At 35.8% G+C, this 14,980-nt stretch overlaps 1 protein-coding gene across 3 annotated transcripts in view; it reads right to left on the reverse strand.

Annotated features, from left to right (window-relative positions):
- Positions 1–562: 562 nt before the first annotated feature.
- CCDC186 (coiled-coil domain containing 186) overlaps positions 563–14,980 on the reverse strand; it is a 55,190-nt gene continuing 40,772 nt past the window's right edge. For all 3 annotated transcript variants that reach the window (XM_003922186.4, XM_010332831.3, XM_074382914.1), the window contains 6 exons: positions 12,273–12,528; positions 11,227–11,416; positions 9,973–10,053; positions 7,471–7,681; positions 5,906–6,125; positions 563–5,232 (listed from right to left, as the gene is read on the reverse strand). In XM_003922186.4, the coding sequence (XP_003922235.1) occupies positions 5,149–5,232; positions 5,906–6,125; positions 7,471–7,681; positions 9,973–10,053; positions 11,227–11,416; positions 12,273–12,528 (1,042 nt within the window). In that variant the 3' untranslated portion in view covers positions 563–5,148. The remainder of the gene's footprint in view (positions 5,233–5,905; positions 6,126–7,470; positions 7,682–9,972; positions 10,054–11,226; positions 11,417–12,272; positions 12,529–14,980) is intronic.

Here is a 14,980-nt window from a genome sequence, read left to right on the forward strand (position 1 = left end):
TGTGTTGAGGGAGGCACATGGTGGGAGGGAGGGATGGTTTCCCTCATGCTGTTCTCATGGTAGTGGGTAAGTTCTCACAAGATCTCATGGTTTTGTAAGTGTCCACAGGTTCTTCCTCCCTCTTCTCTCTCTCGCCTGCACCATGTAAGACATGCCTGCTTCCCCTTCCACCATGATTGTAAGTTTCCTGAGGCCTCCCCAGCAATGCAGAAGTGTAATTAATTAAACCTCTTTCCTTTATAGATTACCGAGTCTGGGGCAGTTCTTTATAGCAGTGTGAAAACCAATGAATACCAAGGCCAAGTTTTGCTGGCCTTTTTTAAACAAAAATTTAAAATACAACCTGGCATTCAATTTAATCTGCTTATTGTTCACTGACTTCCATTCATATTGATAAAATAAAGACAACTATAGAAAGCAAAAATTCCCAGTCTAGTTAAAAAAAGAAAACTGAAGCTATTTGAATAAGCTTTGCCAACAGTCTTAAGAATCAGTCTGTTTAGTAAATGGTGTATGTAAACGTGTATGTAAACAAATAATTAAGATGCCATTAAACTACAAGTTGGTAAACAGGCATTACCTATTTAATAAGTACAATATATACATAGAATCCTCTTGAAAAGCTTCATTTTATACAGAAATATATTTACAAAATGAACAATGTAATCAAATTAAAGATTATCTGTATAATACACACACACACACACACACACACACACACACACACACGTATGTCCTCTGGAAGTTAAACAAGTTTCATCATTGCAGTCAAAATGGATAGCCACTTGCATTTTTAAAAAAGAATTCCATTCCAGAAGAAAAATACATCTTTAATATACAATTATATTTTTAATTTATTTTCCTGAAAATTCTCCACATTTAGATTACCTTTCAATTATTTCTTTGTTCATCCTTGAAAAAGTTCAGGTTTCTATTGCCACCAACAGGTGTTAGTTAAAAATGAACAATCTTCGTGTCAAAAAAAAAAACTGCTTTAAAAAAAAAAGTTATCGAAAAATAGGCTACTGGAGTCAACATTCATAAAGCATAAATGACAATATGATTTATAAAAATATTTTCACCTGGGTAGCAGAATAATAACATTTACATTATTAACAATTCTATTTTTTTTTCTTTTACTATCTTGGTTTAAATTTGCATGTAACAATTTGTAGAATATACTGCAAAAGAAAGTTTGGAAACATATGTGACATGATTTATCTTTATGAGCACCAAATAGGCATTAATAATTTAATAAAATGGTAAAAAAAAATCTAATGCCATTTTATGGTCTTTGGATTTTTCTTTTTTCTTAAATAATAAACATCAGGGCTGGGCGCAGTGGTTCATGCCTGTAATCCCAGCACTTTGGGAGGCTGAGGCAGGCAGATCACAAGGTAAAGAGATCGAAACCATCCTGGCCAATATGGAGAAACTCCGTCTCTATTAAAAAATACAAAAATTAGCTGGGTGTAGTGGTGCGCACCTTGTAGTCCCAGCTACTCGGGAGGCTGAGGCAGGAGAATTGCATGAACCCGGGAGGTGGAGGTTGCAGTAAGCCAAGATCATGCCACTGCACTCCAGCCTGGTGCCTGGCAACAGAGCAAGACTGTCTCAAAATAAAAATAAAAATAAACACCAAATTGTGACAAAAGTTAGGAAATGTGCAGAACCACCAAGAAAACAATAATTTGCTCTCAGCGTACTTTTGAAAGGATTTTCCAAAGCCTCATTTAAGAGTGAGATTTCTGGGCCCCTTGCACAAATAGATAAACCCTCTTCTCAGCCTAGTTACAAAGGGCTGAGGAGCCACAGAGGCCCAAGACCTGCTCTGATTGTCTTCCAGCTATTTTCTTTCCTTTTTTTTTTTTTTTTTTTTTTTGAGACATGGTCTCACTCTGTTACCCAAGCTGGAGTATAGTGGCAATCATAGCTCACTGCAAGCCTCAACCTCCCAAACTCAGATGATCCTCCCAACTCAGCCTCCTGGGTAGCTGAGACCACAGGTATGTATCACTGCATCGGCTAATTTTTTGTATCTTTTGTAGACATGGGGTTTTGCCATGTTGCCCAGGCTGGTCTCAAACTCCTGGGCTCAAGCAATCCTCCCACTTCAGCCTCCCAAAGTGCTGATATTGCAGGTGTGAGCCACCACACCTGGTCCCAGCTATCTTCATTAGACCATAAGCTCCATGAGGATGGAAATGCCCTGTCTGGTCTGCTCATTAGTATAAACACAATACCCTGTATGGTACCAATATAATAGTACAGGTTTTCAATAAATGTGTTTATTAAATAAATAAATAACATGTTGGTAGCCTGATAAAATTGGATTTCAAGCTACATCATTTTAAATGGTTATGAAGATAGAAAGTAAAAACAAAAAGCCACCATGAAAGTTCAAATTCAGTCTTCTGCCCAAATCTACATTTTAAGACCCTTAAAAATGAACAGACTAATGTCTGAAGTGGTATGGGGAAAAGGGAATCACAGCAAGTATTCACTTCAAAATTAAAACTATTGAAGTGTATACATACACAGAAAAAATCATTTCCAGCTCAAAGAAACCAAAATATTGCTAACTAACCAAAACAGCCTTTGATATGTACAACTAATAATGAACATATAAAACAAACCTCCCCCCCGACCAGGTCTCAGATTTATCCAGATGATTTTCCTTTTTCAGACAGCCCATTCTTCTCGCCATATATTTAGACAGAAGGCCCTCTAAATCCTCACATCAGGAGCTGTCTGTGAATCAGTACAGAGATAAGTATCTCTGATCTATGTAGATTACTTTGCTCAGTCCTGATCCATATACAAAAGCACACAGTAGACACTGAAGAACAAAAGGAAACTAAAGCATTTTCTTCAAAAAATGTCCATAGTTTCTAACATTTAAAGGGAAAAAGGTAATACGGTCAAAATATTGTTTGTAGATGGTAGCACAAATATTAATACTGGAATGTGCATTTTTGTTTAAACTGTATATATATTTTAAAGTGTATAGGCATATGACACTATGGATCTGATCACAATTTGGTCTCCATTACACATTTTGTGCCTTGGGGGAAAAAAACAAATATTGTACTTTATGAACCTGTATCATAAGAAACTAGAAAAATTTAGTTACACTGCCTACTCAAAGCAGTCTTCAGGAGTATTAAGTAGTATGTCTAGAAACAAGTGGTAAAATAATTCAGATTTGATTGCACTTTCCCTCATTTTGATAAATTATTATTGGTTAAAAAAAAAGACACATTATGTTAAGATTAATACTTTTTAGAACTATTCTAAAAATAAAACATCTTTGAACATATATTTTTATTTTGAAGTGAAAAGATACTGGTTTTGGGATAACATCTCACTCAATATATAGGAAAAAAATTCATTAAATAATCTAATCCTTAGTAATTATCTTTTTAAACAATGCTAAGTTGATTTAAAAATGTTAAAACACATTAAAATGATATTGCCACCATGAGCCCAACTTTTAGAGCCCATACAATTCTTCACAGGCTTTTAATCCATCATCTCAAAACTTAATTCCCTTAGTGGGAGAAAAACGAAAGCAAAAATCTAAACCAAACAAGGCTTGCTGCAATATCTGCACAAGAGCCAAAGTATCTTATTATAGTAATGATCTGAAAATAAAATATGAAAAATCATACTCAGAAATTATAAGTGAGAAATATTAAGGGATGAGAAAAAATTCAATGACGTAGAAATATTGATACTATAGCAACGCTTGAGTGTATTTCTTAAATATTGTAAAAAATCCAACAAGACAGAAAAATTTGGCTTTAAAATTAAGTTCCTTTGGTTACAGAGATATATTTATTTTAGGTATGTGTGAGGTCTTTTAAGAGACAGGGTCTTGTTCTGTTGCTCATGTTGGAGTGCAGTGGCATGACCACGGCTCACCTGTAGCCTTGACCTCCTGGGCTCAAGTGATCTTACCACCTCAGCCTCCCACGTAACTGGAACTACAGGCATGCATCACCAAGCCTGGATACTTTTTAAAAATTTCTTTGTAGAGATGAGGGTCTTGCTATGTTGCCCAGGCTGTTCTTAAACTCCTGGCCTCAAGTGCTCTTTCTGCCTTGGCCTCCCCAAGTGGTGGGATTACAGGTGTGAGCTATCTCATCTGGCCGACTTTATGTTTCAAATAAATATATTGAAACATCACATTTGGGGGACCTGTATGGTCACTCCATTATAATACATAAGTAATATATCAATGGCCAAAAATGGTGCTCAAATGAAATAGTTAATAGCGCCATATGCTGGTTTCTCTTAGAAAATGGTTCTTCATAAATATTTATCTTTACACAGTATCAGTAAAACTAAAGCATTTCAGTTTCAAAGAACTATTCACCTCTCTGTTCTAATGATTGAATCCATTTCACAATTTAAAATATAAGTAAATGCCACAGGAATTTTCTAAATTAATATATAATTTAAAATAATATTTTAAGTAATTAAAAACTTTAAAAATTCAACCATTAACTCAAACAACCAGAATCTGAAAAAACATACCCCAAATAGGTAAGAAAACCTGACAGAGGCAAACAATGCCTGATCATTGCTAGTTACCAACAGCTAGTTTTCCTATCAAGTTCAGCTTTCATTAAAATTGAAATTAAAAGATTTAAGATTTCATATGCATCCCTAAAACTCACTCAGTGTTTTGCTAGAATGCAAAACAAAAATTTTTATCATTTTTTTTAGTTGTCTTGATGTTGGACAAATAGCATATTACTGAATGCTTACCACCTGTCTTTTCATGAATAATTTTTAAAAGGTGAGTCATTTTTGACATATGTTTTAAAGGGAAGAAATACGAACAAAGGGTTTTATAAAAGCCCTTGTAATGTTCAACACTTCATATGAATATAAGCAAATTAAGTTGTTGAGATTCAATGACAGGCTGTTATATTGCACCATACAAAAACAAATTTCATCAAAGCTTTCAGTCTTACAATATATACAGAAACATTCATATTGTAAAAGGATACTTTCGTGTACAGATGAAACAAAACAAATTTTTACTGGCTGAAACATAAAGTGGAAGAGAGTTTCCAACAATAGTGGTCAGTGGCATCTACTCCTGTGTGAATTGTCTGTCTACTGAGCAAGAGGCTTGTATTAGGTTTTCTTTGTCCTCTGTTCCAGTTCATGCTGGTGCTTAATAAGACGTTCTATTTCTGTTCCAAGTGTCTGCAGATTTTCCTTTAATAATTGGGGTGAGGGAAAAGAAAGAGAAAAACAAAATGGTTAAGTATAATAAATAAAACATTCAGTTTGAACTATTTTTTGCCTAAATTTTGAAATTCAAAGAGTGGTTAGTCTAAATGCTATGTCAGATAAACCTGGGACACAGCAGTTTTCAGTACAGTACTCCCAGCCATTTCAAAGTAACACTCAAACTTCCTACTGAAGCTACAGCAATTTTTAATGAATAAAATGATTACTATTGATTTAAAAATTATTTTTAAATTCATTACTAATTTTCAAGGCCCACCCACAGCAAAAATAAAATATTTGGGTCAGATAATAACTACAAAAAAAAAAAAAAGCTGGAAAATAAATTAGAAATGCCATAATCTTAAAACATTATTTCAGAAATTAAAACTAATTATATGTCAAAGCCCATCCAATGCAAAGGTAATGACTCATCTTAGTGTCTATAAAATAGCAAAATTAATTTTTGCTATTTTTCATCTTTCCTCACTAATATAAAAAACTATACTTTTCAAAAAGAGGAAATCATGAAACTTCATCTCTGGGCAGAATGACCACCTCGCATTACAGAAACAGCCCATCTAATTGCTAGATCAGACTAAGAAACAGGTACTGTTTTGCTATGTTTACTGGTTGGTAAGTGAATGAGAAATACAAATACCTTCAAAGTAATATTTTTTAGTAATGTATCCTCCAAAACAGCCTGTAATTTTCGGTTGATCTCCAAAGACAGCTCCAGTGTTAATCCACTGTCTGCTGGATGGGATGTATATAAAGATGCCATGATGCCACCTCGTCTACTTAAATGAACTTTGTTAAAATCAGATGCCTCTGAAGAAAGTGTGCCTGATTCTTCCCGTAAAATATAACTTTGAATTATTCTGCAAAACAAAATGATAGTATCAGTTGTGTACTTGTAGAATTAAAAGGAATCTGCAGAAGTCAACTAATCATGAAGACAAGCATAAAATAAATATTAGGTTAATAACCTAACTGTATTAGAAAAGAATTCTCCTTTCCTAACATGGTTTCTTAAACTACCTCATTTTTGTTCTATTGTAGCATTCAGAGTAAAAACATATAAACATTGCTTTTCTATCTCTTTCCTTATTAATCAAAATTTGAGATTTTGTGTTTTTGTTTCTAAAGAGACAAGGTCTCCTCCTTCTGTCACCCAGGCTGGAGTGCAGTGGCACAAACATAGCTTACTGCAGCCTCCACTGCATGGGCTCAATCAAACCTCCTGCCTCAGCTTTCCAAGCAGCTAGAACCACAGATGTGTACCACCATGCCTGAATAATTTTTTTTTTTTTTTTTGAAATGGGGTCTTGCTATGTTGCTTAGGCTGGTTGACCTCCTGGCCTCAAGCAATCCTCCTGCCTTGGCCTTCCAAAGTGCTGGGATTATAGGTGTAAGCCACCATACCTGGCTGAGCAATTTCTTTATTGCTCCAATTTCTGTTAATTTTTTTCTGTTTTCTATTATTAGACTTAGAACTTGCTGTATTTTATGCTCTTTCTTTTAATAGTCACAAACAAACTTTCCTATAAGTCTAAAGTTATTTCAAAATCAAAATTAAAAAGTTCCTGAAAACGGCCTACAATAGAAAAACACTTTTATTTACATAAACACAGTAGTTGTGAGAGGAACGTGGCGCAGCACATTCCCCAGAGTTTGGATCTCTAGCTCTAGGTCTGCCACTCAGGGGATGAATGGTGACCCCGGAACATTTAGTGATTTGACCTGAGCCTCAGTTATCTGTAAAATTAGAGAACTCTCTCACTGAGTGGTTGTAAGGAATCAATGAGATATTGCTAAGCCACAGGCACAGTACCTTGTACTACTAGGTACTCAATAAATTATCCCACTATGCCCTATCCAACAGGAAAAAAAATGCACAACTCCATTATTTCTCTTAGAACCACAGTCATAAAAATAAAAAGCTAAGTAAAGCATTATCTTTTTAACATCTAAAGTTGTTTAAGTTATCTTAAAAATATTAACATCGACTGAACTCTCTATCACCTTTCCTTAAAGACTTGTGTTTTATTTCATCTTAGTATTCCCAAAACCTAGAACATAATAGGTGATCATAAAAGACTGGGAATTGAATAACTACAATTATTTTTTGAAAGATAGGCTCTTGATACGACTAATTTTGAAAACAGTAACTTTGCCATATGAGTAACGTTATTTTGAAGATTATGCTACCATAATAACACGTACTTCGTTTTTTTCCTAATTTCTTCCACCAGTTGTTTGATGTGGTCCTCCATAAATTCTATCTTTTCATTTTTCCGGGCATGTGCTTTTTGCAGCCTAACTATCCTCTCAATCAACATGGTCTTATCTACTTGTGGAAAGTTATCCACAGCTACTGAGGACCCAGTATTTTCTGGAGATCGATCTTCTGCACTGCTTCGAGCATTCAGGGACCCTGAAGACAAAAAAATCAGTTTAGATACTATGCTTAATCTAACATAATCTCTCATCTATTATTTATTCCAGCATCACCTTCAAATATTCACTCTAACCGAGTTGGACACAGAAGACAACACAGGTCATACCTAGCCTCGGTTCTTCTTTCTGAATATACTGGTGAGAGAGGTACAAACAGGTGTATACTGTATTTCTCAGGAAGTGGTAACAGAGAAACAAAGATCTCAAAAAGAATAACAAGTCTAACGTGAAACCAAAATTAAACTATAAGAGAATAGAACAAAGCAGAGAGGAGGAGGAAGGGAAGAGAGGAACAGAAGTATGAAAGGAGACAGAAAAAGAGAGGTTACAATATAGTGGGTTTAGCTCTGAGGCCAGACTGCCTAAGTTCAAATACTACTCCACTTACTGGCTGTATGACTTTAGACAAGGTATTGAATTTTCTGTGCCTTGGTTATGTCATCTTAAAATAGCAATAATGACATTATTTACCTCACAAGATTGTTATCCTCATTTAAATGAATATATGTGACACGCTTAGGAAGGGGCATATAGTAAGCACTATGCAGTGTTAGGTATTACTTTTACCAATATAAATGAGAAGAATTTGATCCTCTTTACCCTACAAAGATTAAGATTAGTTTTTTTACAATCCCATTTTATAGCTTTAAGTAATATATCTTATCTAATGTTATATAACAAATAAATGGCAGAGCTGGGATCTAAATACTTACCTATAATTTCAAATCCATATTCTTTCTACTACATATTTTTTCCCACTACTGTAATAGCTGATGATAGTTTTCTCCTAATGCGCAACCTCTGGGGGTAATATGGTGTAGTAGCAAGCAAGGACTCTGGAGTCCGAGTTCTCATTGTGGATTTTGGGTGAATCATGTAGCCTCTCTGAATCTTGGTTTCCTCATCTGTTAAATGGGAATTATAATACCTACCTCACATGACTTTTCTGCAGAATAAATGGTATGTTTAAAGTGCTTAGCATGGTTCTTGGCATTCCAAAAAAGACACAAACACTGATATTTTGCTAATTGTCATTTTCACAATGGTATCAATCATAATTTTATAGACTCTGCTCATTTTTACTTTAAAACACAGGCACATCTATCATGAGAAAAACTAAAAAATTTAAAAATATATACATGTGGATATACATGTAAAAATCTGATACACAATGGTGTTGGTTCTTGGGTGTTAAAAGAAAAAGAGAGATCACTGTACACCAAATCTCTCCATATGGATTAATATCAATTTGAATTTTAAAAAATGGAAGAGTAGGCTGTTGCACAGAATAAAGCAGCAGCAGGCTAGAAAAAGGAAGGGGCTGGGCGCAGTGGCTCACACCTGTAATCCCAGAACTCTGGGAAGCCAAAGTGGGAGGATCACTTGAAGCCAGGAGTTTGAGATCAGCCTGGGCAACTTAATGAGATCTCATCTACACATACAGACACACACACAGACACACACACAGACACACACACACACACACACACACACACACACAAATAAATATTAGCCAGGCATGGTGGCATGTGCCTATAGTCCCAGCTACTTGAGAGGCTGAGGTGGGAAGACTGTGGTTGAGACTGCAGTGAGCCAAAGTCACACTACTGCACTCCAGCCTGGGTGCCAGAGTTAGGACCCTGTCTCTAAAGAAAAAAAAAAAAAAAGTAGGGAGACAGATCACATGACAAACCTGAAATCCTGGGTAACAAATAGAGCTTAAATATTTAATCAGAAATATTTTTTACAATTATATATAACCACTATTTTTTATACTTCAAAATGAAACAAAGCATATCAATACTTTTTGAAATAAAAATGCTATTTATTTATTTTTTTTTGAAGACAAGAGTCTTGCTCTGTTGCCCAGGCTGGAGTGCAATGGTGTGATCTCAGCTCACTGCAACCTCCAGCTCCAGGCAATTCTTAGTCTTGCTCTGTTGCCCAGGCTGGAGTGCAATGGTGTGATCTCAGCTCACTGCAACCACCAGCTCCAAGCAATTCTCCAGCTCCCAAGCAATTCTCAATGCCTCAGCCTCCTGAGTAGCTGGGATTACAGGTGTGAGCCACCACACACAGCTAATTTTTGTATTTTTAGTAGAGATGGGGTTTCTCCATGTTGGCCAGGCTCGAACTTCTGACCTCAGGTGATCCACTCATCTCGGCCTCCCAAAGTGCTGGGATTACAGGCGTGAGCCACTGAGCCTGGCCAAAAACATTATTTTTATATCAATCATGAAATAACAACTAGAGCCACTAATTTTTTACCTGATGAACTGGAACGACTTCCCATGCTGCTGACTTCTTTATCATAGCTTCCATTCTCAACCTGATCTAACTTTCTTCGTGCTGTAGGAAAAAGAAGTAGATTATTACTCACAATTATCAGGACCTTTTGCTCCCACCATCTCTGACTTTAATTGCTAAAATCACTGAGGCAAAAAAGGCATAGACAAGAGAAAGTTGTTGAATACATACTTTAGGCAGAGGGCTGTGTCATTCATATAAAATATCATTTGAAAATGTACAAAAGTCAAGTACAAAATATAAAGAAACACCATTATAAGTGACACTGGCATCACTTAATTACAGTGCAGTTAACTTTTTAAAGTATTGAAAAATTTAGAAGTTCCTAACAGTACCAGAAACTTCCTCCAAATTCCCCTTCAATTACATGTATACTTATATGGCAAATATCTGAATATATTCCTATTAAGTAAATGCTAAGTCCCTTTTAGCTTATTACTATATTTCACTCTATTTTAACACAAAGAAAGCAATGGGAAATAGGAGAGAATAGGAGGTTGAAATACATGTCTTATTTATTTTTGTATCCCAAGCATACAGCACAGATAGCCAACAATTGTATGAATTTTTAAATGAAAGAAATCTGGGATCTAGTTCTAGTAGTCAATTGTTGTGTTCGGGTAATTTATAACTTTTTGGGGTCTGTTTCCTGAGACCCAGATGAAGAGTTAAGTCAGAACAATTTCTGAGTCAGAGTATCTGCACGCTAGATGCCAGTAGCCTAGATGCAGCACAAAAGAAATCACAGACATGTGAAAGGAGAAGATATCAGAACTGCTGTATATATATTCCTATTTAAAGATAGATGTTCCAAAATTTCTATTTTTCATGTTTTCTAATATATATAAAAAAGTAACGTATGTTTAATTTATAAATAAACATATGTACATTGGAGAACAAATGTCTAAGCACTTTTTACTGACAGGAGTATGTGATCAAAGGTTTACATACTAACACCCCTAACATTACTTTCTCAATTCTCATTGTTTTGTGATTCAGTGAATAAATGTCCTTTAGCATACAATATATTTTTAGTATAAAAGACTATTCATGCAATTCAAGAAGTCTAGCAATTTGATTTACTAATATTAATAAAGAGAACAGACAGCCTCAATCAACGTGGTAGAACCATAAAATATATTTTTTTCCTGTAAAATCCTTAATGATCAAAAGAAACAAACATATTCACGGTCTAAGTGTGGAAGAATTTTATACCTTGCTGAAGTTGTTTGGTAAGATCCTTGATACTAGAGGCATGTTTACGTCTTTGAGTTACTAACTCATCTTTTAATTCTTCTACCTGGGTACTCAATGCTTTCACTTCTGTTTGCCTACAAGTGAGTTCAGCTTGCAGAGTTTGGACTTCCTTTTTTCGCAGTTCTTCCTCTTTAAACAACCTACTTTCCTGAATAGTAAGCAAAACAAAAACCACCAATTTGAGTATGTTTGTTTCCATTAATGCTCACAGTTTATAATCTTAAAAATCTAAGGTTCTTGATAGTGGAGATTCTTCTATTATTATTCCTTGCCAGGTTTTGTTTACTTGAGCTTTTCAAAATATAGCAAGGCAGGGGCATACAATAACGCATGTCATTCCATATGTACCAAACACCACGCGATACAGGTTGCTGAATTTTTGGACTAAAGTCTCAAATCATTTTTATAAGTAACTTGAAGACACTCTCATAAAGTATAAAAACATAAAGTACCTTTTAAAAAACATATAATGATTCTAGTTAGGATGGACACAAACCAGTTTTCTCATTTTCAAAAGTAAAATATTAAATATTCTTCATAATCATTTTAGGAAGAAATTTTATTACAAATTATAACAGTTGAGGAAAAGTTGACATTTCTTTTTTTTTTTCCTAAGACAAAGTCTTACTCTGTCACCCAGGCTGGAGTGCAGTGGCCTGATCTCAGCTCACTGCAACCTCTGCCTCCCAGGTTCAAGTGATTCTTGTGCCTCGGCCTCCCGAGCAGCTAGGATTATAGGCGCCCACCACCAAGCCCAGCTAATTTTTGTATTTTTAGTAGAGATGGGGGTTCACTATGTTGGCCAGGCTGGTCTCAAACTCCTGACCTCATGTGATCCACCCACCTCTGTCTCCCAAAAAAACTGAGATTTCCTATAGCAGTAGAAACCGTCAGAAAGTTGGTACCCAGAAAAGAGCTTAGTTCAACTACCACTACTTTTATACTGTTAGGGAAATTTAATTTGTGTTTCCTGTTGTTTTAAAGAAATGTAAATTTATACTTACCAAATTAATATTTGTCTGTTGCATTTGTTCACACTGGCTTTGTAACTGACTTTCACTACAGGAAAGTTTATCAAATTGTGACTGCAAAGAATTAGATTCAGACTGAAGCTGTGCATTCTTACTAGTGAGCCTTTCTGTAAACAGTAGTAGTTCAGATTCTCTTCTCCTGCTGCCTTCAATGTCTTTTTGCAGGTCATTAATCAAAGAATTAAGACTTTCCACTTCTTCCTTCAAATTTTCAATTTCTTGTTTACCTCTAAAAAACAAAGTTTATATTTAGGAAAAAAAAAAACCATTAAAAGACAGTAAATTAATGGCTGGGGAATTTTCATCTAGTCAAACGCTTAATAAAGGTACTTCTATTTGTCCATCCAAATATTTATAAATGCCTAATATATTCCAGGAACTAAGAGCCAGAAAGAAAAGTGAGCAAGATCAACATGGGCTCTGCTTTCAAAGAGCTTTTAGTCAAGTGGGGAAACCATATGACTGTAAAAAAAACTTTTTTTGATGATAAAAGCACAGAGTGGGTTTGCCTAAACTAGTGTTAAGTGATGCTCAAACCAATAATTAAAGCAGGAGTCAGCAATCTTTTCCTTTAAAAGATCAGATAGGGAATAAGCTTGGCTTCTGGTTCACAGGCTTTGCTGCAATTGTTCCACTCTGTCAATATACAATGAAAACTGCCACAGATACTACATGAATGAGTGCGGATGTGCTCCAAAAAATTTTCATTTACTAAAAGAGGCAGTGGGCTGGATTTGGTTTGTAAGCCATGGTTTGTTGATCCCTGACCTAAACGCAAAGGCAGATAAAGGGAACAGTATGTGCTAAGAGGTGGGAAGGGAATAAGAGGACTTCTTGTTGGTCTTAACAGATGTTAAATACTGATGAAGAGAAGGACTGTACCGTATCCCTAGCACTTAATACAGAGTTTGGCACATAGGAAACAATCCATTAACATCTGTTAAGCAGCTAAAGCTGAAATACAAGGGTGAAAAAAGGGAAGGCATAGAAGCAGCAAGGGATAGGTCACTAATCTAACAAGCCATGCTAAGGCACTGGAACTCACTAGACAATCTCTGAGGCAGTGGGAAATCAATGAACAGTTTTGAGATTTCCTTTTTAAAAAGGATTATGCTAACCATAGTTTGGAAAATAGGATATAAACAGAAAAAAACAGTTTACAAACGGTGGCAGTTTTTCAGGTGAGAACTGATAATAGCTTAGTAGTAGCAGCCGGGATGTAAAAAGTAAATGGACTTGACGATGTTACAGACTTAGCAACACTCGTACTTTGTGACTAGTTAGATGTGTGAAGGGAAGGAAGGAAGAGCCAAAGATGGCCCCCAGCCTGCTGGGCTGGACAGTCACATGGCTGCTGCGCTCATCATTTGTCCTAGGAACATGTGAGGAGAAGCATATTTATGAGCAGGACAGAGAAACCGATTTTGGACATGCCGAAGTTTGAGGTATCTTTGTGTCTGGAGCTTAGTGAAAAGGACTAAAGATAATGATTCAGAAGTCCTGCAGCATACCGTACTATAAAAAATTGCTGGGATCACCCAAAGTTACAATAAAATTAGAACAAGAGGGCTTTATGACGGAAAGAGAAGCCTGCCAAGGAGACTGAGAGACAGTTGCCAAAAAGGTGAGAGGAACATCAGCACATGATAGAAATGAAGCCAAAGGAACAAGCGTTATCAAGAAAGACAAATGAATTCAACAGTGTTAAAAGATAATAAAAATTCAAGCAAGGGTGGGTCTGAGACGTATCTACCATATGCAGAGAGGCATTAGTAATTTTTAATAACATGTTCGGTAGAAGTTAGAATGAAGTGGAGAGGTACAGAACATAGGAGGTGAGGAAATGGAGAATGAATACAAAAAATTCTATAAAGCTTGGCTGCAAATGAAAGGAGAAATATAAGCTGGCAGGGAAAAGCCATAGGAGTTCTGATATTTTTAAAAGACAACTATGTTTAAATGTAGAAAGAAAAAGAGAGTAGAGAAATAAGAGGTAAAGGATAAAGAAGAACAATCAAGACAGAACCCAAGAAGGCAGAAGAGATGAAATCCACAGAAGAGGCAGAAAGACTAATTTGATTCAGAGAGGAGTTTCTTCCATGATAACATGATTGTTTCTTCCAGGATAACAGCAGAAAATATGGCTGCAGATGCAGGCAGTTCATGGGACTGGTGGCAAAAAGTTGAGAGAACCGTCGCCTGACAGCTCCCATTTTTTTTCTGTGAAGAAGTAATCACCTGCCAAGAGTACATAGAAAGGTAAGAGGAAAAACTGAAGTGTGAAGAAAGTGGTAGGGTTTAAGATGCTACAAAGATGGTGGTTTAAGATGCTACAAAGATGGTGGAGAAGCCTCTGACCAAGGACGTACGGCAAGATTAGGTGCATTAATATTCCCAGTTGAGGTTAGTGACCATGAATTTATTAGCAGAATCAACATGGATTATGGTAAACATTTATTTAGCAACATTCAGCAGCTTAGTTATCAGTAAGGTGTGGAAAAGAAGATAATCTGGCTTCAAACTGAATCTAGATTCTGTCAGGTAATGTCACAAGTGGAGTTTACCCAAATGGTTTTAGAAGGAACCAAGGAATGTCAGCTCTGGACCTGAAGCTATACACATGCAAAGACCTAGAGCTAAATTTCCCGTTTAGAAGAAAAAGTAAGCACTGTGCATAAGTA

The sequence above is a fragment of the Saimiri boliviensis genome, chromosome 12 (assembly GCF_048565385.1).
Source record: "Saimiri boliviensis isolate mSaiBol1 chromosome 12, mSaiBol1.pri, whole genome shotgun sequence".
NCBI classification, from domain to species: Eukaryota; Metazoa; Chordata; class Mammalia; order Primates; family Cebidae; genus Saimiri; species Saimiri boliviensis.